This window comes from Dermacentor albipictus, chromosome 1, assembly GCF_038994185.2.
Source record: "Dermacentor albipictus isolate Rhodes 1998 colony chromosome 1, USDA_Dalb.pri_finalv2, whole genome shotgun sequence".
NCBI lineage: Eukaryota > Metazoa > Arthropoda > Arachnida > Ixodida > Ixodidae > Dermacentor > Dermacentor albipictus.
Window position 1 is genome coordinate 206,671,809 of NC_091821.1, and position 25,493 is coordinate 206,697,301.

At 46.1% G+C, this 25,493-nt stretch overlaps 2 protein-coding genes across 7 annotated transcripts in view; one reads left to right on the top strand and one right to left on the bottom strand.

Moving 5' to 3' along the window:
* The window catches only part of spir (spire type actin nucleation factor), a 233,425-nt gene extending 219,226 nt beyond the window's left edge, over positions 1 to 14,199 (bottom strand). For 2 of the 6 annotated variants that reach the window (XM_065425218.1, XM_065425217.2), the window contains exon 1: positions 13,889 to 14,199. In XM_065425218.1, coding sequence (XP_065281290.1) covers positions 13,889 to 14,147 — 259 coding nt within the window. In that variant the 5' untranslated portion in view covers positions 14,148 to 14,199. The remainder of the gene's footprint in view (positions 1 to 13,888) is intronic. The other 4 variants (XM_065425223.1, XM_065425222.1, XM_065425219.1 and 1 more) reach the window with 3 other exon arrangements.
* A 528-nt stretch (positions 14,200 to 14,727) lies between these two features.
* Positions 14,728 to 25,493, top strand: part of Asciz (ASCIZ zinc finger protein) — a 33,770-nt gene continuing 23,004 nt past the window's right edge. The window contains exons 1-2 of the mRNA XM_065425205.1: positions 14,728 to 15,025; positions 15,525 to 15,742. Coding sequence (XP_065281277.1) covers positions 14,903 to 15,025; positions 15,525 to 15,742 — 341 coding nt within the window. The 5' untranslated portion in view covers positions 14,728 to 14,902. The remainder of the gene's footprint in view (positions 15,026 to 15,524; positions 15,743 to 25,493) is intronic.

Sequence of the window (25,493 nt, forward strand, 5' to 3'; positions counted from 1 at the left end):
TTGAGTTATACTATACTTCCGTACGTAAGAGCAACGGGTGCGTCCCCGTGACAAACGATGAAGAACCGGAGCGCGTTCAAGGTGACCCACGAAACGCCTCGAGAACACCGTCTGCTTCAGATGAGAGTGCAGTGGATGTAACAATGTCTTTTTATTGACAATGCATAATTCCCGGCGGCGGACATTAGTAAATGTGTGATAATGACGGATTAACCAAATGATCAGATAAAGTTTACAAACTAAACTTTTCAATTACTTCAGGGCTCGTGCCGCAACTGAAGAATTCACATGTCCACTTAGTTTCGTTTATTATCGTTCTGCTTAATTTCCTATACAAAGTCTCTTCCTCGCCCTGCGAGACGTAGCTACATGAAACACGCATGTATTTTGAGAGTTTATAAGGTCGAATATCTCGAAACTACTGGTAGTGTCAGTATTTTGTTACGTCTCAGCACGGCCAAGGGCATTAATTAGGCGTTTGCCACGAAGCAACCTCCCACTACATTCACCAGCGCCCATCCAGAAGTCAACGCAGCGTTGACGTCGACAGTTGACGGGTCAAAGAAGGACCCCTCTATCAGCACGTGACAACCTGAACTAATAATGAAAAGGGCCAACGTCGAACACTACCATGGGAACGGCTTCGACCTCGGATCTCCAGATTGCTACGCGCTTGCAAAATATGCGGGGGCGATGGTACAGCATCGGAGGTGGAGTTCGGAGGAATGGTGCGATATCACGAGAGGGATATTGCGACCGATTCGACGATTACGACTGGCCGCGACACAGTCATCAGATTCCCTAGTCTAGTCACCTAGGGAAGACGAGGGCATTAAAAGCGGAGACCTTTTGGTGCAGAGGTGCTGACGTGTCCTGATGTGAACTCAGACGCTTCATATATGCTCTTGCATGGAGTGGACTTGCGCATACCTGGAGCCAGTGTAACTAATGTAAACCCATTTTCCTTCATTCCTACTATACCGGACGTACTCGCTTATGGGCCTGGTGAATTCTTGGGCCCAAACGCCCCCCTCAAGCCTAAAAAATTCTAACCGAGAGGACAAGTCGCATTGAACGGCTTCAATTTCGTAATTTCAACCCGTGTTCTAAAGTAAGCGCAATGCTATTTAGCAACTACTTAATCAGATTATCAAAAACCTGGCTCCCCGCGGAACAAATTTGGTTCTTTCCGTTTGAAGCAAGCGATATATTGCGGCCTGCGCACTTATACATGGTGGGTTCCTTGAACTCCCTCTAACAGGGGCTTTAGAGTTCCTTGGCAAGAGCGGCCAATCGCAGAGATGGAAAAGATCACAAGGGCTGCAGCGATTACTCGCTTTTAACGCTCTATTTAGACGTACGCGATTCCGTGAAAAAGCTACGGGTAACATTGTAACACGATGAATCGAAGACAGATCGCGGTGAGAGGCCTCAGGATTTATCTCTAAGATCGCCAAATCTTATAATTAGTGTTCCCTTTATTCAAGTACAGGTGCCAAGCCGTCCACACATTACATACAAAATGGTCATACTATTTTCTATACTTGCACAACTGTTCGTGATTAGTTTCTTGTTTCTTCAGCGCTCGCCAGTCTCATCTTCTGTGATCACCTAGTTTGGTTCAGAACTAATTCCTTCCCCCCCCCCTTTTTTTTTCTTCTCAGACGCCAAGTGCCATGAGCGACTTCGCACCAAGCTGGAGGTGGCGACAAGCCGAAAAGGACCGTATATATGTTCTACAGGCCGCATGAGAAGAATGCGCGATAGATCGCGGATACACACAGCGGGGGGGGGGGGGGGGGGGGGGGATACACATCGCGGAGCTGTCGCCGAGATATCGGGGGAAAAAAAAAGAGCAAACAAAACAGCCTAAATGTCCCATCGGCACCTCGCAGGAGGGTCGTGGCACCATGTGTCCCAGGCTTGATGCCGAATTACGCGCACCCAAGTGGCGTCCGGGGCGGCTAGCTAGCTTGCCGACCTAAATGAGGGGCCCCGTGTTTGGCAGCAGGAAAAAGCGGCTACCGCCGGCGAGTCCCACGGTGGACAGACAAAGGCCAAGAGCGGCTGGGACCCAGAGTTCAACGTCTCCGGCGCTCAATGCCCCTTCGTCGAATAATGGCGGCTTAATATGCCGCACAAAGCCCGCGGCTTCTGATCTTGTTGCGGCCGGGAGAAAGAGGCACGTGATTTCCATTTCTAAGGCGCGCTCCCGCCTGCGGAGACGACCAGCACAAGGGGCCCAGAAACAATGCACTCGACGCTATACTTTCGCGTGCCACGCGCGACGGCGCCGAAACGAGCGGGCCGGAACTGGCCGCGCCGCCGAAAAGCAGCGGCGATCGCCGTGCATGGCCAGCTGCAGCGGTCCACAAAGTCACGCCTTCCTACTCCTCTTCTGCACGAGAATGTGAAAGAGCACGCAGACGATGTTAATGCCCGTCATTTGGGGACAAGGAGAGTTTCAGTCACAAGGGAAGCTCCGAAAGACGCTGCCCCAAACAGCTTCGGCGTGAAAATATTGTACGGCGTCCCTTCAATTTTAGTACTCGAACAAGGCAACGTGTTTTCTTTTTTCTTTTTTTTTTCTTTTTTTTTTTTTTGCTGCGAGGAGCACTTCAGATGCACCTCCTCGAGCAATATGAAAAAGAAACAGACAGGGTAGCTTTCTAGAGGCCACAGTTCACTGGCATAGCCAGAAAGGCTATGCAACCCAACCCCTCACGCTCCCCTTCCCCGGGGAGGGTGAGGAAATTTCTGGCTATTCCACTGCCACAGTGGCTATGATAAAAACACACATGCCACACACGAAAGCGTTCAATGAGGCCAACTCGTTCAACGGGGAAGCAGCTTGTGACAGATGAACAAATTCGAAGCCACACATGGCCAGTTCGGAACTCGAAATGAGTTCGGTGTTCCCTCCAATATTGGTCAGGACCTGTGCAGTTCCCATGTACGCTATAGCTTGGCAAGGGACACACGGACGAACCTCATTCGAACTGATATGCGTACAGCGGCAGCTAATGTAGCATTTGACGATACTTCGACAGGATGATTGGGCGGCCGCTAATAGAGAGGAGCTATAGCAACTGCGCAAACGCGCCGTCTTACATTGTATACGGGGAAAACAACTCAGTAGTATTGACGCTCTTACAGCAGCTCCACCTTTAGAATGAACGCCCGTAAATATAATCACTCCTTCACATGTATCTGCGTTAGGCGTCATCTTTCTTCCCCACAAAGTGGAAGAGAAAGGACGATTGTGCCGGGCGGAATACTAATAAGGTGCTACAAGAGCGGGCGGCCCGGTAAAACATCGGAGTTTTCGCGTCCCATATGCTGTGGAACCAACACACGCGGCACACAACGACCATTCCCAAAGAACGGAGGGGCTCGCGCGGGCGACAACACGGACAAGGCGGCCTTGTTGTTGCGACCAACCGATTAGATCAGCTTCGACCACAGGACAGGGCACGGCTCAGCGATAACGCGTGTTTCGCACGACACGACCGAATCCGCGGCTGCAGTTTCGGCGAAAACGCGTGACAACGGCGCCACGAATGTGCGTATATTCTGAGTACCCTGGTGGGGTACCCTGTCTTCCCAAGGGTGCCTTATTCCAGGCGACCACAAAGTGCGCACTGCCGCTGAGAAATTGCACACGCTCATATTACACGCAAGCGACAATCTCACCGGGGTCACCGAAGTACAATGAGGACAGACGACGAAGGCGAATTCACACAGCGGCTTGGAATCAAGTAGCGCGAGATAAATCGCTGACAATGGCTACAAGGGAAGAAGGTCCGTCCACTATTTCCCAGTGGGGGAAGAAAACGCTTCTGCCCCGCGTTTCGGAACCGGGCCGGCCGTTCTGCACTGCCAGTAACAGTTTGCGCAGCTCTTGCCTTTTGTTCTGCAGAAGCGAAGATAGGTCGCGCGTTACGTGAAGCGCCCGTCCAATCAAGTCGAACGACGAGCAAAGTGAGGATCAGCGGCAGGTGCCGTGCGACCTACTTAGGATCCGACGAACAGCCCGGCATCGTACACTATCTACGGCGTCGTAACTTGGTGCCTCCCCTTCCAAGCTTCGCTGGGATCAGTGGCCCACGCTCCTCGTATACATGTAGTTTAGGGAGCCGAAGCTCGCCGCGTGCACTTGCAGAACGCAAAAGTATCGCGCCGCCTGTTAGACAAAGGCCGCCGCAGGTGCCTCCTCAAGTCAGGGGTCACGTGGCCGAGGCGCCGGGCCCTGGTTGGTATAGAAGGCGGGAGTCACTTTCGAAACGCTCATTTTTTCGGCGCCTTCGCCACGGCATCACGCACTTCGTGTGGCAGAGAGACGGCGCTGCTCCCAGGGAAGAAATAGGGCCCTTTCGTGCCGCATATCGTGCACGCGAGAGCGAGCGTCGATTTATTGCGGGCTGCCACACAGCGGCGTCGAGACGTAAATCTCGGACGTGCACGACGACCGCATGAGGCAGGCGACGGTGCGTGACGATCGCGCGTTTGTCGCCCAGAATTCGAACAGTGTGTTGAACAGCCGGAGGGGGGGTCTGGTGCTCCCGCGTATACGCTGCGAGCAGTTTTCACCGAACGGTCGCGTGGCACGAAGCGCTATTATTCTCGAGTCGCCTATACCGCCCGCGACGCTTATCCAGCGGACTGCACTGTTACATAAATCAAAAGTACCGAACAATGTGCTACAATGGAATTGCTACGCGGAGAGCAAGGCATTTCCTTCGATTTTTTGGGCAAGGCGGTAATGTTAGTACATTGAGTTTCCCCCAAGGAATAAAAAAATAAACAAGACAAGCCAGGATAAAAGAATTACAGAAACATGACCATTCAGATAGCTAGGACGAGAAGGCTACCAGCTGAGTGAATGCAGCAAGGAGAGTATACGAGGATACCAATGTCGAATTCGTGCCGAACATTCCATGGCATCAAGTGTCATCGCGCGCCGAAAGGGTAAATGCACGCATTTTCCGTTTTTTTTTTCTTTTCTTTGAGCCGGACAAGCTCGCTGCTCAATGTCTGCACATTTGTGCTTTGAGGTATACGTCAGCCCTAAATTTGGGACTCGCTTCGCGTCATCCCATTGAATAAGCTCCCCCGCGCCGAGGGCGCCCTGTGCGCGTCCCCCCTAAATGCAAAGCCCTGCGCGCCTTGAGCCGTAGAATCCAGCGCATTTGCGTCCGACAAACACGGGCAATGCTGCACTTCCTTGCACCCTTTCCACTGCAGAGCCGCAGGCGTATACGCGAAACAAGACACGCACGGTCCTCTTACCATGCTTCCCATTTGGCTTGACGCAAGAGAACGGCACCGAGCCGCCGCCTGCGCGCTTTCAGAGTTCCTTGTATAATATCTAAATAGTCAGGTAATCTTCCTCTCTACCCTATATTCTTTATCGACTTAATCACTGGCCACCGTTCAGGTGTCAACATGACGCGGCCCTTTAAAGAACTTTAAACTTTGGTTTCGGAGAGAACTAAATGGTACAGGTGTATATTGCACGTATGCACTATAGCGAACAATCGGCTGAAAGGCCAACATTGTCCGATCTGCAGCCATATATAGCCTGGGAGAGAGATAGATCCAGTTACACACAAGGGACAAGCACGATGTGCGAGAGCCGATATAAGAACGTCGCTCTCAGCACGGAAGTCGGCGTTTATAGATGCGTTCGTTTAGAACATATATATAAGAAACGGGCCGCGAATCTCTCCGCAAAGTTATGCAACAGCCCGCAAACCGGCAGCACGCTGCTGCACCTGGAACTCGCTGCTACAGCATCGGCCACAGCGAGAAGCTACGTGCCGCATACTTATGCCCACGGGCTCAAACGTGCAATGCGGTGGTCCTGGGCGAAGGAAACCCTCATGAAAAAAAAAAAAAAATACGGCGGTCAGACGCTTTTCCTAAGGCATGAGAGGTTCCAGACGATATCTCGTACCGCTACGTGCCGCATCCAAACACACAGACGGGCACTCACACAAAACCCTTCCTGGTGGGAAGGGCTTTTGACGCTTTGTCAGGCACTGTAGTTTGCCTTTTCGTCAAGTGACTTGACAACTATGTATTCGTTGTCTAAACATGTATTCTATTGTATATGGCGCTGGCGTCGAACAGAAAAGGAGAAAAACGAGGTCGATGTGCTTAGGACAAAATGATGATTGACTGTGCGATACACAACGTCCATGTTCGAGGTGATCATACTATATGGTAGCATTTGCGTGTCAGAACTGGAATGAGCGCAGAGAACACGGCGGTTTATCCTGAACGCTGTGTTGCCTGAGCGTCTTACCTTGTCAAGTTAACTTGTTTTTTTTTTTTGGTGTTGTTGTTGTTTCTGTTCGACGCCCACGCTATATACAACATACGCACTCGCCGGAGTCTTTGAATGCGGCACGTAACAAACATTTTGCGGCCATATGAGCATCGGCGCCAATGCTAACCTATCACAAAAAACACAGAATCATCACAAATCATCCATCTCAATGATTGTAATACGGTAACAGACCACTTGCGTAAATACTCTAGAAAATATCTACAGAGATTCCGCAGCCACCTTAATTCTCAACAAGAAAAGTAGGAAGATACCTATAAAGAAATTGGTCAGACAAGGAGACACAATCTCTTCAATGCTATTCGCTCCGTGCTTGGAAGAAGTATTCAAGCTATTAAACTGGGAAGGTTTAGGAGTAAGAGTCGACTGCGAATACCTCAGCCACCTTCGGTTTGCCGATGACATTGTTCTATTCAGCAACAATGCAGACGAGTTACAACAAATGATTGAGGACCTTAACAGGGAGAGTGTAAGAGTGGGGTTGAAGTTGAATATGCAGAAGACAAAGATAATGATGAATAACCGGGCAAGGCAACAATAGTTCAGGATCGCAAGTCAGCGTCTAGAGTATGTGAAGGAGTACGTTTACCTAGGCCAACTAATCACAGGGAACCCTGACCACGAGAAGGAAATTCACAGAATAAAAATGGGTTGGATCGCATACGGCAGACATCGTGAGCTCCTGACTGAGAGCTTACCGTTATCATTGAAAAGGAAAGTACACAATCAGTGCATTTTACCGGTGCTGACATACGGCGCCGAGACTTGGAGGCTGACAAAGAGGCTTGAGAACAAGTTAAGGACTGCGCAAAGAGCGATGGAACGAAGAATGCTAGGCACAACTTTAGGAGACAGAATGAGAGCGGTTTGGATCAGAGAGCAAACGGGTATAGACGACATTCTAATTGACATTAAGAGAAAAAAAATGGCGCTGGGCAGGTCACGTAATGGGCAGATTAGATAACCGTTGGACCATTAGGGTGACAATGGGTACCAAGAGAAGGGAAGCGCAGTACAGGACGGCAGAAGACTAGGTGGTGCGACGAAATCAGGAAATTTGCGGGTGCTAGTTGGAATCGGTTGGCGCAGGACAGGGGTAACTGGAGATCGCAGGGAGAACCCTTCGTCCTGCAGAGGGCATAATATAGGCTGATGATGATGATGGTGATGATGAACAGCCCTAACTGCGCACAGTGCACATAACAACAAACATAAAAGAAGTGGCACAAGCTACAGCCAACTTGGCTAGAGATATATACGTCGCAAGAGCTGCCCGATCGGTGAGCGCCTGCGCGTTCGGAATAAATAAGCAGTCATCTCTGCACGTTACCGAAATCTAGTGAGGATGTTTTCGTGAGATGGTGAGCAACAAACAACTGTAAATACGGCATCGTATAAGGGCAAGAAGTTGGCAGAAATAGCGTTGTAATAACTTAGCGTTACTACACATGGCCAAAAATGACACCCCTGCAAACTCAACAAAGATGCTTGTGTACATTCCCACACATCACTCCTCCACCCTACCCCCCCCCCACCCCCCCCCCCAAAAAAAAGAAATACGCTTAAACTAAGGGTGTGTGAAAGACATTCTGCATGCCATTATATGCCCGTGTGCGAGCACATCCTTTCACAGTGAATCTGCCAAGTTCATTTCACAGTGAATATGCCAAGTTCGCCTGCGCTAATTTAAGCCTGATCGCCCTGAAAAAGGTGAAAGCCGCATCACCGAACACCGCAGCCAACGCAAATGCCATACAGAAAATTACGCCATGCAGCGCACGAGGGGGGAGATGAGTTTCCGTAAGCGGGTTTTCTTCTTTTTTTTCCTGTTTTTTCTCGGACGACAGGGATTCCTTACTTGCTCAGTTATGCACACAACGGGGCACGTAAGCATGTGTCGTCATTGTGACACGGCACCCAGGGTCGTGAAAGTAACCCCCCAAAGCCCAACGTGCCATTTTAAAACGAACAGCTTTCTTTGGCTCTTTCGGTCATTTTCGTGGTTCGTCTGAGGTCGGACTCGGCAAGGAAAACGTTCGTTCGTTGGCTATGTATTCGCTTACACTGACAATCGTCGTCGATGGTTTCCGCACAATTTTTTTTTCTTTGATTCACTGAGTTTGATACCTCACAATTTTGATTGAAGAGCAGAAAACCTAAGTTGTCGTTCAGTACATCCTACCTAAATACATGGGAATGGAGAAATCATTTTACTCGGCTACCACTTCACTGATTTTGATAATGTGTGTTGCATTTCAAAGGAAAAGCTAAAATCTAGTAACTGCAGGAAGTGGATTGTGAATTCATGCCATAAAAATTTTAAGAAAATTATCTAATACTGCAAAATTTCCTTTTCAAAAACTCGCATTTAAAACTCCATAACTAAGCAATAAAAATTATTAAAATTCTGCGAACTGTACCTAATAATACATTACAGCGGACAAAATTGCATTATACACTGCTCTGAAATATATCGCTGCTTTGTAAAACCCTTGTAAGCATTGGAACAGTTTTAGTTATGATGTATATTGATATATCACATTTGTCTCTCGACATTCTCTAACTGATACCGTTTACAGAACTATGCTATCTGTATTTGGTGAGAAGTTACGGATTTGTAAACATTGCACTTCTCTCTCTCTCTCTCTGTCTCTCTCTCTCTCTCTCAAATGAAGCAATTTTATTCCAATCGGTCAAGCGGTTGTCTCACAAACACATTTCTGCGGTTTACATTCATTTAGATTGCGTGCAAAGCGTTTGCGATACGCTGGAGCGAAGTTTTCAGTTGTGGATAATTAAGAAAACCAACGAATTAATGCTTAATTGAAATAATTACGGGTGCGAGAAAAGCAAATTTCGAGACTGAATTGAATACGAGTTCGTTCACACACACGGGACTCCTCAGAGAGCGCGAATCATCGCTGCGTATGCGGTGGAGTTGGGCTCCCCCGAGCGACGTAGCCTGCTCCTCTGCGTAAGCTGTCACGTGTTATGCGTTCAGTGAGCCCGCGGGGATGACATTTATTTGCAATTTGGCTTCACCTTTACGCATAACTGTGCGCAGTTGACGTTTTGAAATATTCGAAAACCATTCGATAAAATTGCGAATAATGACTTTCGATTCGAAGATTCAATCTATAATATTAGACTATGTACTCGATTCGTTGTTCGAAGGTTGGAATGCTCGCACAACCCTAGAAATAGCATTTGACATATAAACACTTTTTTTTTCTTTTGTACGAATGCTTAAAAATGAAGGTGAACACGTTCTAATTTAATTTCTTGTGGAATGGTGCTGGCGATTTGTGCGGTTAAGGTAAAGCGACAGCAAGTGCGACCCGTCTTGGGTGACTCGATGCGCGCGCATATATATATATATATATATATATATATATATATATATATATATATATATATATATATATATATATATATATATATATATAGTCTTGTCTCGTAAGGAAATCGTGCTATGAGGAACGACAAGCGGTGAGAGGTTCTGCCCGCCACTTCGCCAAACCCCAGCCCGACAGGCTCAACATGACGAAGAAGTTAACGGGCGGATCGGACAGGCACCTAGCCAAAGGGGGCCGCGTCCCCGTCGCTCGCCGTGACGGCCGTGGGTAATGCGGATTCCGCACGGCCCCCTGCCTCCGAGTGCGGTGCAGTCGTAGAGCGGCGGGGAAACGAGTAGGCGCCGTCGACGTGAACGTCGCCGCGCAGATCCGGCCGCTCTGCTACGAGACAGCAGTAGCATGTCTACCCGTAACAGCACTTCGAAGAGCCGAGTTGCGGCGTTAAAATTTCAGTTAGGGGGAAAAAGCCCAAGCGGCCGAACCATTCGTGTTTCCTCCTAACACGTTTACGCTAGGGAACCGTAGTCAGGGTGAATGGTTTGAGCGAGACACTCATTTCTCGATTCGACAAGCGCAAGCTAGAGTTAAACTCAAGCGCAAGCCTGCCTGCCCCGCCATCTGACGTCGCGACCAGCCAGTTCTGCACGAGTTGACGGTCCTCTTGAACTCGCTACTTTGGTCGCGTCGGCGTCGCGCGGGATTTTCGCAGCATGTGACATGGCGCAGCGATTGTTAATTTATATAGTGGTTCATTAACGGAAATGCCTCGCATGTTGCGACTGCATAAGAAGGGGAGTTACACGGACAAGGGGACAGTCGCAAGGAGGGGACACGTACAAGTCTGAAGTCTGGAATGTCAGTAAACGTTTGCGAAAGCCTCTTGCTCGGCTAAATTACTTTTGTGCGAACTCATTCCTTTCGTGGGCTGCGTTCTCAAAAGAAAAGCTGCATCCTTGGTCACCACGTAGTTGCCGCTGCGTAGCACTACTGCGACACAGTGATAACGAAAATATTAACTGGCACTCGCGGGTGTGCCTTTCGTTGAGAAAAAGGCTTAACAGGCTTAACCGCCCATAGTAGACGATAGCTCGCCCGTGGCAGCACTTCTAAATTTGCAAGGCCCGTGAGGAGTCTCGCGCTGCACTCACTGCAGTGTGAACTCGTGCGTGCATCATTGCTTGTGGAGAAATGTTTCACAAAGGCGCAGCCAAATCGGAGAGGTACTTATGGTACGATACTGTCGAAATTATTGCTCTGAGGCAGTGTCCTATGGCAATTAAGGGTAAAGGAGATGAACCGTCAGTGAAAGAAGATCGAGTCTGCTAAACGTTGCTTTCTTACCAACAGCTGTGGCACAAAGCCGCAACTGAGTATTTACTGACAGCATCCTGCTGCTGTCACTCCGACATTGTATATTGTACCGTAAACTACAGGTAGCTGCGGTATTTCTTATTGGCTAGCTCGACGGGCTCAACACAAGCGTATTTATACTCACCAGGTTGCTTCTCTGAAAACAACATATATTCTACTTTATTCTCGTCCATAAAATCATCGTTCCCAGTACCCACCAACTATTCTTAATTACAGTGACGGCGTGCGGGGGCAGTGCAACAAACACTCAGTGAAATGGCAAGCGAACTACGGGGCGACATGATGAAACATTCGCCACACGTATATAAGCATCCTTCTACTATATAGATACCGTTTATGCTGTTCTTTCTGCGATCCCTTACCCCCTCTCAACTGGCCGCCGTTCAGGTGTCAGAAGCCAAAAGCTAGTGGTCAGCAGCAATATACTTCCTTCCTCACTCCTTTGCGAAACGAAAATAACCGGCTACTATTTTTCCTCCGAGCTCCACCAGAGGAGCTTGGATGTCGACTCTCGTTGAGAACGTGACAACCCCGACTCGAGAATTGCGCCACGAAGACGCCAGAGGCCGGCGGCGAAACTGGGCCACCCACCACGACCGGTGGTTCGTCTGCCCGCGGCGGCCAAGGTGGCGTCGATATGCGAGCGCCCGAAAACGTGCCCGAATACGGAAGACCGCGGGAATCGATCGACGCGTGACCGACCTTCGCGCGCACCGTTCGGCTAAACCCGGAAGGCATGGCCGCTCGCACAGCCGGCTATCGAGGGAACGCTACTCTCCGGCTCGGTGTTGCCTTGAACGGCTACGCCTTGGTCACGAATCGCGACCAACGACAGGGCCAACGCCTCTCGCTGCCGTGTGCCAGCTCCCCTTCGCGCTCGCTGCCACAACAAGCGGCCGTGATCCACAGCGTCTACACTATCAGGCCGGAGACTAGACTGCGAAGAAAAACACGGCCGAGACATAATGCGAATACCCCAACTTGAAACACTACAATCGTACCATGGACTTGGCGTCAACGGAGAATTACGCGGTTGGTGAACTCCATGTGTTCTAAGCAGTGGAAACGTGTTTTCAGCATACACTGTTAAGCAAAATTACACCCTTTGGGTCGTATCTTGCCACACAACAATAATCGTCATCTGTCTTGTCCGCATTTGCTTTCTTTATCCCTGTGAGCTCGGTACTTCCAAGTCGCGAACGGCATGCGCGTTAACAGCATGACAGAGCATTCTCGATAGGAAAGTAGCGAGCGCAGCGTTTTGAAGAAAGGAAACGCAATCAAGACAGATGACGATTATTGTTGTGGGACGAATATATACCCCAAAGGATGCGACTGTTTTAAGAGTGTGAAGAGTGTGCCTAAGGCCACACCGACGCTGATGAGATGGAATACCAACAGCGACCTGATCGGCGAGATTCAACCTCGATAGAAAGAAAAAAAAAAAAACCGAAATCGCCACACTGGTGAAGTTTGCACGAAGTGACGTCGAAGAGGCGAGAGGTATCGCAAATGTATAAAACTTAGAACACGCACTACAAAGTGATTAGTGCAGATGGCGGATTCACGACTTTGGCTTAGAATACTATGCATGTAAACATATTTCTGCGGAACAATATACACGCGTGTGCCCTCGGCGTAAATTTAAACCCAAACCGCGAAAATTTCGTCAGAGCACATCTTTTGTGCGATTAATTCGGTGCACGACGCGCAGTCGCCGCAAGGCCGGTTACTGAACATGCACTAGTTTCAGAATTCCCGAATCTGAGCCTGATTATCTGGTAAACGCAGGAATGCAATGACAGTTTATTTGGACTTATTCATGTTTTAACTTATTCTGACGGTACGTAAGCAAATGGAGGAACAAAAGTACAGCCAACAAATATTGGAACACTGCATGAACTTGCTAATGGGCGCAGTATCGTACAAGCAAAATATATTATCCAGCAATAATTAGAGCACGACGTAATGTTGCAACGGCGCATACATGCTCATTGATAAATGTATGCATGAAACCAGAAACCAGAATTAGCTCCCCCCCGCTTTCCCCATACCGCTTCAAAAAGAAAATAATACAGGTAAAACATAAAATATGCGCACAATTCGCGCACGTTTTCACAGCCGCCGACTACTACTGCTAGTAAATGTATTAAGGAGTTGAAAGAACACATCAGTTATGTTGACCAGATACAACACAGCAAGTCCCTGCGGTGAATGTAACTAGAAAACGAAGAGGAGCCATGCTGAGCGTGGGATCAGAGTGCCTCCTCCGCATTCTGTGGGCGCTGGCATGCGCAAACGAACTACTTTCGCGAAAGCAAAACTGGCGCATGAACTCCGTGCAGCCATGACAATAAGATGACGATCAATGTCATATAGACTAGATGTGCTCCAGATAATGGTCATGAAAAGATGTTTCTCCCAACATGACAGAACACGTACTTCGAGAGAGATGCGCTCCCGCATCTTAATGTAGGCGTGCCGCATATACGACGCTTACACAGTAAACGCTGTCGACAAACATTTAAAATTAGCGTTGGAAGGATGGAAACACAGGTGTAAGCATGGCGAAAACCCATGTGTGCCATGACCACCAGCAGGTCGTCCGAACCAACGACAAACAACATCGTGATTTCTATTTACATAGGGCACAACTCGCCCTTCTCTTTCGTTTGGCAAGATCGATATCTAGAATGCCAGAAAAAGGCCGCAGGCGGTGTCAGTGAGGCTGGTCATTAGGAGAACGTGCAGGGGGGCCGAAATAGCAAGATAGTAAAACTCTATGTAAATAATGGCGTAGGCTTGCGCTTACCCGGACCCAATTCGCGCACCGTGGAGCTGTGTACGCTCCCATCCTTGTGGATCCTGAGCTGACTGGTGTCTGTCAGGCAATAACATCCGCGGTTGTCCGCCGTCCACTCTTTGCACATGCACTTAGAAGTCTGGTAGCACACGGCCCAGGCCTGCTCCTCGCGGATGGGCGCACCGAAGGCTTGAAGGATCGAAGACAAACGGACACAGCCATCGCCTTCAAGATCACACTTCGGCGCGTTCGCATCCTCCGACGCCATATTTCGTTCTGAATGAATGCCGCGCCGGGCCGCCGAGGGGAGCGGATTGCAGCAGTGAGAAGCGCTTCAACCGCCAGGAGTGCGACGATCGCGCTTTCGGAGCGTGGACACGCGGTTAGATAGCTTACGCGAGTTTTGGCGCTGTTTCCTGGCGCGTGGTAAGTGCCCCCACAATATAAACGCCGCATCAACCCTTAAGAACGTTGTATACCGCTAGAATGATAACATAATCAACGTAATTCGTTCATATAATGCTTATTAAACCAGGGGAATCAACGATTATCACAAACCCGGCGTCTGCACTGAGTTAGTTTCGGTTGCGGTTTTGGAAACAGGGTTATAAATTTTGGACACTTTGTTACAACTACTATACAACTTAAAATTGTATTTTATTACTTTAATATGTCTGTATAAAGCGAAATAAACTACTTTACACTCCAGTTTTACCCAGTAAAGTCCTACAGTTTTGCCATCTAATGAATAAAAGAAGAACTTAAACACCACGTTGTGCTTTTAGAATGCTAGATGGCGCAAGCAGGCGCTAGGATCTAGAGTTACTGTATATGTAGCATATACAGTAACTCTACTAGGATCTAAGATTAAGAAAATGGCTGGGGTGTGCGCCACTGTAGATGTTAGTAACACTCTTCTCTATACTCCACTGTAACCAAACCATACGTGGCGGTGCTTTGTAGTGCTGTTTAACATCGTGGGCTGAATTTATCCGTGTTCGGTATCATCAACGTGAACTAGACATGAAGCAGAAAACTGGAGTCGAACTCTCCAACGCACCAAAGAGATTCCGGTGCACCGTGGCCAGTTGCTGTTCGATGGATGGGCAGGCCAAGTTGTTTTCATCTCAAAAGCTCCTTAACCAGGTATGATGGCCACCAACACAGCCCGTGCGCATTACTGATACATTTTTGTACATAACACCCGGAGCTTAGTTATTGCTTTAAAGCAAAGCAGCACCTGTTTTTGGGTTACCTCCAAAGTCCATTCCAACACATTGGCTGGATATGTCGCCGTACTAGCTTCTACTTATTCGTCTTTCCTACCATGATGGAACAGATAACTCGTGTCCTTACTGCCATTAGATATTTAATTTGAACATATGTGTGAGCCTGGTACACAACCCCTGTGAAAATTTCGTGTTGTAGTCCAGCGCTTCACCTCTGACTCTTACTCCGGCCGTGTGCCGAAGTCGTATTCTCTGGGAAAGTTTGACAGCTAATGGTTAAAACTAGCCATGCTATACGAATGGTGTAATGTCACGTTATTTCGTAACTATCCCGTGTAAAACTTGGCATGCAGAGCGTCTGCGAAACGCCACCGTTTGTGTCTTCCCGAATTCTTATTGCTTCTCGTTCCTTGCAGCACTTCTTCAAGGTTCATGCCGAGAAGAAGTATTCGTGTTCCAAATGTGGAAAGAAATTCGGAGCGGATTGGCTCTCCAAACACCATGAGGCTACTTGCGGAACTGCTTGGCTTTGCTCGTGCGGGGCGAGCTACCAGAACAGGGAGGCCCTGCTGACACATGCGAGGCGGCGCTCTCACGCGCTGCCATTTGAACGGAAGCGAGGCGATGCGTGCAAGTTAGTGTCCATTTATATTAGTCATATGATCTGGAATGCTTACTGTGTTGTAGGAATAATAATGATAAAACATCTCTAGTGTTCATCGGCAGTGGTTAGTGTAGTCACCTTCGAGGAGTGGTGAAGCTATTGCAGACATATTTTATGAAAAACAAGGCTTTGTCAGGTTGTGGGCGCATGCAGTGGAAGTGCTTTTCCACACCTGTAGGCAAAAAAAAACACTCCTTTTGGCTGTGTTTCTATTTCAGGATCATAAACGAAATTCGTTGCCCGTTTCAAATATAACACCCGAGAACCTGTAATTCAAAGCAATTTGAACAATAATACTCACTGTTTGAATTGTGAACCGAACGTGTATGACGTGAAATGAGAACATCTTCTAATAAGGCCCTTATGCTCTGAGCAAGCGCTTCACTTGGGGGGTGCTTCTTCACCTCAGAATGTAGTATTATAACCTTGAAAAATGCCTATGTGCTGATTCATGTATGCTTTAACACTGCCACTCCCCCTTGTCCATGCGACCATTTGTGATCTGAGCATCAAAAATTGGATTGCACATATTTCCCAGTTTATCTCCATAAGGGACGTTTTGACAACGTCGGCTTGTCATGAGCGTTTGTCACTCTTTGGCTTATGATGAGCCCACTTTGTCATGGGTATTTTGTCACTTTCTGAAAGGCCTTCTAACTATTGTATCTTGGCGCAAAGTAGCAGACAGACAAAAGCTCAAAATATTCAAGGATGAGCACACTTTGTCATGGCTATTTTGTCACTTTCTGAATGGCCTTCTAACTATTGTATCTTAGCGCAAAGTGGCTTACAGACAAAGGCACAAAATATTCGAGGATGAGCACTTGTCCTTGTTTGTTTTGTGACATAGAGGTCGGGGTACCCCCTTTGTATTGCAGCCTTTACACTGTGGCAGATGAACTTGGGCAGCCCCAGTGGTGCTAAGGCAATGTTGTACCTTCCTTGTCATTTTTTAAATATTCCTTCGATCTGCATCATGTTACACATAAAGCCTCATCCTATTTGTGCTCGAATATCAAATGCTCTGTCATAAGTGAATCATATAGTAACCAAAAAGAGAGAACTGTAAGCTTTATGCAAAATATTTCACACAGAAAAACTAATTTTAGCATGGAAATAAGAACCGAAAATGGTGAATCATATTTACAATGATCATCTGTGAATAATTTTTATTCAGTTACCCTAAAGGCCTGGTGGGGGCATTACATAGGGGGGAAATAACAAAACGAAACTACATTGCAACTCTTTGAAAATAACTACGTAACGAAAAAAGAGAGAGTGAGAGAGAGAGGAAAGTGCGATACAAGGCACTGAATCTAGTACACGGTATAGTTAACGTAAAACTGTTAGCAAATACGCAGTGATGAAAACATCACAATATTAATTCCTATACACATTATAGTTCATGTAAATCAACGGAGCGAGAATTACAATGACCAAATGACCTATAACAGGCCCTGCAGTTTCCAGGTGCTCTGCCCTAAGTACACTGAACTGAAGTACCTGAACTGAAGAGGGGGTCTGCAATTTAAAAGTACAGGACAGAAAAATAAAACAGTAACATGACACAAGTGAACTGAATCTGAAAGTGATACAAGTAGGAAACAAAATCAGTAATGGTCATAAGAATGTGCCCTCTAATTTGCTAACAATGTAACATGATTGGTAAGACATCCAACATCTTCTGAGAGCTCATTCCAGTGTCTGGTACCAACAAGAAGCAGCAAGTAAAAAAAGTGGTTAGTTCATGCATATATAGGCTGCACTTTAAAGGAATGGTCTAGTCAAGGAAAAACACGATAAGCTGGCGTGATGTAACGGGTGGCGAAGGGTGAATGACTATGATAAAAGTTTTCGGAAAAGAGACAGTAGTGCCTGACACCTGTGATCCGCAAGTGCAAGGCAATTTGAGCGATGTTTTTACCTCCATTACGCTAAATGTTGGAGACTACTTCCTTACAATGAAGTGAACTGCTTTGTTCTGAAGTGATTCTAGTTTGTTGATTAGGAATAATTGATGAGGGTTCCATATTATAGATGCATACTTTATTTTCGAACGTACTAATGTAGTCTAAGGTAGTAGTTTTGTATCTGTGTTAGCAGAGTGTAGGTTGTGCCTAAAGAACCCGAGTGCACGAGATGCTTTGCTAACCACCTCATCTATACGGCTATTCCACGAAATATCCAATGTCAAATTAATTCCTAAATATTTTACATTAGGCACCATTTTGATGAGCATGTTTTTTAATGTGTAATGGCATTCCACGATGGTGTTTGATGTAGTAAATACGGTGGCTTTTGTTTTTAAAACATTTAAAACTCAGCCAAGTTATTCATAGTCAAAACACAACGCGTAAGTTCCCTGCCTCCCTGCCACCCCCACCCCACCCCCCGTCCGAAAAAACTACTCGTTGTGGGTGCTCTCCCAGTCAAAATGTCCTGGTACCGCCCCTAATAGAAGAGAGGAGCGAACTGCAAAAATACAGCACGAAATAGGAATTTCAGGCGATGTCACATTTGGTCATGTAGTACAGCAGGTTTCACAAGTGCATGTAGCAGCTCTCGGGCTATATAATGCCCCTGCCTTACACATAAAATTGGTTTTATCAGTTATTATCCATTCATACGTGTATCATTAGCAGCAGCAGCAGCAGCAGTAGCAGCAGCAGCCTGGTTACGTTCACTGCAGGGCAAAGGCCTCTCCCATACTTCTCCAACTACCCCGGTCATGTACTAATTGTGGCCACGTTGTCCCTGTAAACTTCTTAATCTCATCTGCCCACCTAACTTTCTGCCACCCCTACTACGCTTCCCTTCCCTTGGAATCCAGCCCGCAACCCTTAATGACCATCGGTTAGCTTCCCTCCTCATTACATATCCTGCCCATGCCCATGTCTTTTTCTTGATTTCAACTAAGATGTCATTAACTTGCATTTGTTCCCTCACCCAATCTGCTCTTTTCTTATCCCTTAACGTTACACCTATCATTCTTCTTTCCATAGCTCGTTGCGTCGTCCTCAATTTAAGTAGAACTCCTTTTGTAAGCCTCCAGGTTTCTGCCCCGCACGTGAGTACTGGTAAGACACAGCTGTTATACACTTTTCTCTTGAGGGATAATGGCAACCTGCTGTTCATGATCTGAGAATGCCTGCCAAACGCACCCCATCCCATTCTTATTCTTCTGATTATTTCAGTCTCATGATCCGGATCTGCGGTCACTACCTGCCCTACATAGATGTATTCCCTTACCACTTCCAGTGCCTCGCTACCTATCGTAAACTGCTGTTCTCTTCCAAGACTGTTAAACATTACTTTAGTTTTCTGCAAATTAATTTTTAGACCCACCCTTCGGCTTTGCCTCTCCAGGTCAGTGAGCATGCATTGCAGTTGGTTCGCTGAGTTACTAAGCAAGGCAATATCATTAGCGAATCGCAAGTTACTAAGGTATTCTTCATGAACTTTTATCCCCAATTCTTCCCAATCCAGGTCTCTGAATACCTCCTGTAAATCCGTTGTGAATAGCATTGGAGAGATCGTATCTCCCTGCCTGACACCTTTCTTTATTGGGATTTTGTTGCTTTCTTTATAGAGGACTGCGGTGGCTGTGGAGCCGCTATAGATACCTTTCAGTATTTTTACATATGGCTCGCCTACACCCCGATTCCGTAATGCCTCCATGACTGCTGAGGTTTAGACTGAATGAAACGCTTTCTCGTAATCAATGAAAGCTATATATAAGGGTTGTTTATATTCCGCACATTTTTCTATCACCTGATTGATAATGTGAATATGGTCTATTGTTGAGTAGCCTTTACGGAATCCTGCCTGGTCCTTTGGTTGACAGAAGTCTAAGGTGTTCCTGATTCTATTTGCGATTACCTTAGTAAATACTTTGTCAGCAACGGACAGTAAGCTGATCAGTCTATAATTTTTCAAGTCTTTGGCGTCCCCTTTCTTATGGATAAGGATTATGTTAGCATTCTTCCAAGATTCCGGTACGTTCAAGGTCATGAGGCATTGCGTATACAGTGTGGCCAGTTTTTCCAGAACAATCTGCCCACCATCCTTGAACAAATCTGCCGTTATCTGATCCTCCCCAGCTGCCTTCCCCCTTTGCATAGCTCCCAAGGCTTTCTTTACTTCTTCCGGCGTTACATGTGGGATTTCAAATTCCTCTAGACTATTCTTTCTTCCATTATCGTTGTGAGTGCCACTGGTACTGTATAAATCTCTATAGAACTCTTCAGCCACTTGAACTATCTCATCCATATTAGTAATGATATTGCCGGCTTTGGTCTCTTAATGCATACATCTGATTCTTGCCTATCCCTAGTTTCTTCTTCACTGCTTTTAGGCTTCCTCCGTTCCCGAGAGCATGTTCAATTCTATCCATATTATACTTCCTTATATCAGCTGTCTTACGCTTGTTGATTAACTTCGAAAGTTGGACTACATTAAGGCATAGATCACAATTGACACTATAGTATACAAACACACACCTTAATGTGATGAGCGTTTGACCTGTTCTGGGTACAGAGATATGAATTTAGACCAGCTGTTTTTGACTGACTAGGCTAGACTTCACAGAATAACCAGGTTATAAGGTGCTCTACAATACTTTTTCACAAGACTATTTTCGTATGTACATCTTTTTATGCAAAAGCATTATATGGTTACAAGCAAAAAACAGTGCTAAACGACAGTATGAAGAGAAAGGCACAGACCACAGCGCTGACTAACCACCAAGTGTCTTTATTCTTTCAGTCAGCACATATATATATACTCTACCACTATCGCAAAGAAGAAAAAAAAAAGGGAAAAAAAGAACAGAAATTGAGCATGTGCAGGGGCAATAAATTATAATCAATGAGATACGAAATCTATCTCCTTCGGAAGTAGTGAACTGAAGGGGAGGCTTACACATGCTTCACAACTATTATGGATGTGAAAGGCTTCAGAAATAACATGCGCGCATTCATCATGGTATTTTGAAAAGAAGGTCACATGTTTAAGAGACTGCTTGCAGCCGTATTCGTTGCAATGCTGTGACAATTGACTATCTCTAGCTTGTTTTTGAACCTTGTTTGAGTGTTCGCACATTCGGTCATTAATGCACCACCCCATTTGACTGATATAGAAATGCTTGCATGAAAGAGGAATCTTGTAAACCACACAGTCACAACAGTCAACAACAAACCTCTGCCTGTGCTGCCTTTTACAACTTTGCTTGTTCTAGGTCACCCGATTGACTTGTTGGCACAGGCTACCTAACTTATTTCAGGCAGTGAACAGTAACCTAACATCTGCCCTGCTGACAACCTTTTTGAGACTATGCGCAACCTGGTGCACATTTGGGATAACCGCAACCATTTGCCGTGAGTGATTCTCAGATGGAGCAGCTGCCGATTGCTTACTTTTAAGGCTTGCTACGAGGCTTTCAGCGATGCTAGTAAAAAGTGCTAATGGGAACCTGCGAGCTTCAGCCTAGCTACTTACGATTCGTAGCTTGCATCTGCTTGGTGGTCATAATAAGACCAGATGAGAGCTGCCGTCATGGAAGATCTTGCAATACTGCGCTTAACTATCTTTGAGTGCGTGGAGAAGGCTCTTGTGAGACCAAGGAGCATGACCCCCAACATCCATGGTTGAGACGAGAGCTCCAAATCTAAGAAGCGAAGCTTATTGTCTGACGGATGTTCCGTGGTCAATTCAAAGGAACCTAATACTGCGCAGAACACTTATATATTATAGCAGCAGCATGCTGCGCATCACAAGGGTCAGTGTTATAAAAAATTTTAAAAATCATCGTATTGCGTCACTCTTACAGTGCTCGTCTGGCTGAGCTTAGCTTTAAGATTGGAGTCTTAGAACAGGGGCAATACATGAGCCGATGCACACACCTTTCTTTTATAACTTATCCTCAATGCTGATGAAAGTAAAAAGCATGTAAAAGATTTTTTTTTATAATACTAACCCACCTGATGTGCGTCCTGCACAATATTAGGTTCCTTTGAATTGGCCACGGAGCATCCATCAGATCCGCTTCTTAGATTTGGAGCTCTCATTCTTAACCATATATGTTGGGGTCATGCTCCTTGGTCTCATAAGTGTCTTTTCCCCTTTCCTTTGCGCACTCAAAGATATTTAAGCGTGATATTGCAAGATCTTGTAGGAGGGCGGCCCCCATTAGGTCTTGTCACCAGCCACCAAGTAGACGTAACCTTTGAATCGCAAGTAGCTAGGTGGAAGCTCGCAGGCTTCCCATTAATGCTTTTTGACTAGCATTGCTGAAAGCGTCGCAACATGCCTTAAATGCAAGCAATCGGCAGCCACTGAATCTGAAAATCACTTGTGGCAAATGGTTGCGGTTATCTCATATGTACACCATATTGAGCATAATCTCAAAAAGGATGTCAGCATTGCAGGCGTTATGTTGTTGTTCACTGCCCGAAATAAGTTAGGTAGCCTATGCCAACAAGTCAATCGGCTGACCGAGAATGAGAAAAGTTGTAAAAAGCAGTGCAGGCGGAGTTTTGTTGCTGACTGTTTGACTGTGTAGTTTACAAGATTCCTCTTTCACGCAAGTGTTTCATATCGGTCAGATGAGGGGTGTATCAATGACCACATGCGCAAACACTCAAACAAGGCTAAAAAACAAGCTAGAGATAGTCAGTTGTCACTGCATTGAAATGAATGCGGCTGCAAGCAGTCTTTTCAAGATGTCACCTTCTTGTCAAAATACCACGTTGAACGCGCACATCTTATTTGTGAAGCCATTCACATCCATAAAACCGGCGAGGCATGTTTAAGCCTCCCCTCCATTTCACTCCTTTCAAAGGAGATAGCTTTCCTGTCTCATTGATTTCAATTTATTGCCCCTGCGCATGCTGAATTTCTTTTCCTTTTTTTTTCTTTTTTTTTCGTGATAGTGGCAGAGTATAGATATGCTGACTGAAAAAATAACAGCACTTGGTTGTTAGGCAGTGCTGTGGTCTGTGTCCTTATCTTTTTCCTGTCATTTAGCGCTGTTTTCTGCTCATAATCATGAACCAACTAGCCCAAATGCATACCCTTCAGAATTATATGACTCATGAGGCAAAAGATCTGTCATTGGCATGACCACATAACGGTCCAAAAAGGCTACTAACCCTCAGCCTTTGGTGGGAGTCACACCCAGGACCTTCTATGTTAAGGTTAACTTAATTAAGGCACTTGAACCCATAACCTTTGCTGGGAGTCGAACTCACAACCTTTGGTGTTAATTAAGGTGAAGTAAGTTAAGATGACTGAAAGAGCATAGGCATCGTGCAATGTTTACATTGCTTCTACATTCATCTGCGTAGGGTAACTAAGTGCCCCTTCAATTTTTTGGGTTCTACCTTGAGCAGTCAAGCTCATCTTGTGTAGTATTAGAGAATTTGTTGGCCTGTTTACTCAGCTTTACTCTGCTGTGTGACTCTGAATGAGACTGCGCACCTATCTTCCAAGCCGTCTTCTTAACATTTTGAACAGCATCCTTTGCTGTCTCCGGAATTAAATGTCGTACTTCTTTTTCTGTTATTTTTAAACGTTAAAAGGTAAATGGCTGGCAGTGCTTCCGGAATGCAATGCACCTGTATGCTACCACATTCTGTCATAATTAAATTGCGATGCTTTTGGAGTGTCTCCAACATTGTATGCAGCAAGAATTCTGGATAAAAGTTTTCTGACCGCAGCTGCAGTAATTTTCACCACATTTTATCTGATGTTTGACAACCTCTTCCATCCTTTTAAAGCACTGGGTAGCCATACATTGGCGGCACTTTTAAAGGTGGAACAAGTGACCGCATTAATGACGTCCCCATTTTATTCCATGTGCCTGATATCTCCTGTAAAATTTTTCAGGAAGCTTTGAAACAAAAAGTTCGCAATGTAATAAAAAACTGCTTTGAACCTTGCATTCTCGCCTTTCACATTTTGTGTGGCCACAGCTTGGCTATATCCATATATTCTACGCTTATCTCAGCCTACTGTTGAGTTTTATGCGAAGCATATTACGAGGGCTCAACCCAGCTCCTCAGGCGCGGCGGTGACCATGAAATCACGTGACACCGTGACGTCACGACAGAGGAGAAGTGGCTTTGGCTCAACTCTTGCAAGACGGGCTGGGTGGGAATCGAACCAGGGTCTCCGGAGTGTGGGACGGAGACGCTACCACTGAGCCACGAGTACAACGCTTCAAAGCGGTACAAAAGCGCCTCTAGTGAATGCGGTGTTGCCTTAGAAACGCGCTGTTTCTAAGGCGTGCGTCTCTTGCTCAGGCGCACATTTCGTTGCCGCGCCGAACGCTGCTTTGCTCGACGCTCACCGCGTCCAATGCGGGGCGCGTAGTCGCTGCCCTGTAGCCCATTGTCTTACACCCCTTGGCGGGTCGACGGGAACGCTGTCGCGTTCCACTCTTGAAGGCGAAGAAGTAATGCATGAGTTGTTTCTTCGTCTAGCCGAACCAAATATAGCCAAGCAACAGCAGTTCACCAGGCTAAACAGTGGTTCAACAACTAAAATAAAGGCTAGTATGCTTCGCATCCTGGGCTTAACCTTACCTAAGCCACAGCCATTTTTTGTGCATGCCAAACTATACATGTTTTAAGCTTGTTGCCCCCATCATTGCCTCTAAGAAACCTATTTCCGCAATAATGCTGTAGTTTGCCTAGGCATCAATATTGCAAACTCATGCCTCTGAGAAATGCAATGCGTATGAAGCGTAGCATGGCTAAGTAAGAAAGTGGGCCTGAGGTTCTATGCTGTAGTGGATACCTCCCTGAACATTGCATTTCTTGTGTTAAGCACAAAATATTGCAACAAGTATTTACAAAGAACTGACTATTAAAGACAATGCATCAACCTCAAGAAGTTATATGAAAATCGAAGTGTTTTTATTTAATTGAAAGCCTAAAATTGCCACGAATCTTAACATTCATGTTGGAATTTTACTACCTTATCTAAAAAGGGACAAGAATGAATGAAAGCTTGAAGTTGTCTTCTTTATTGTAATGCATCTTAAGGAAGAGCCAGAAAAGTTAGTTTTTGCAATGGAGCTGAAGTAAATTTTTTAATTCTTCTTGCTTGTCTCATGTTACTGATAATTCAATTTATTTTAACTGAAAAGCTTGTTAACTGAGGAAAGTAAGTGTGAAGGTGTCGAAGATTGCATCTTTCATTCGACATGCTTTCACATTTGAAATATTGCATAGCTCAATAAGGAGATATTTGCACCTTTTTCACCTTCTTTTTGTTAACTCATGATCTTCTCTTGCTTCCATAGTTTCCCAGTGTGTGGACCTTTCTTTTCTCTTTTTTCTCTTTTCTTTCTTTCTTAATGCCACATTTGGCATTGGTATGTTATATGTGGTGCAGGTTGCAGCTAAAAGAGTTGTGGTAGGTTGGTGGCATATTCATCGAAGCACTATGCTGTTTGTCCACTGTTTGTATTTCTGGAAATGGACTCGGCCTAACAGATGATAGCTTGTGACTGGATGTATACCACATCCTGTTTCTTCTAGTGCACACTGCTTGTGCTTGAGCATTGTTACAGATAATGAGGAAGCACATACAGTATTGTCAGTGCAGAAGACACAAACTTCATCTTTTATGTAGATTATCAGTTTGTGCATGTAGGATACAACTGCTACCTGTTGGTTGGTGTAGGGCTCATCCGCTTGTAGTTTCCACAGGAAACACT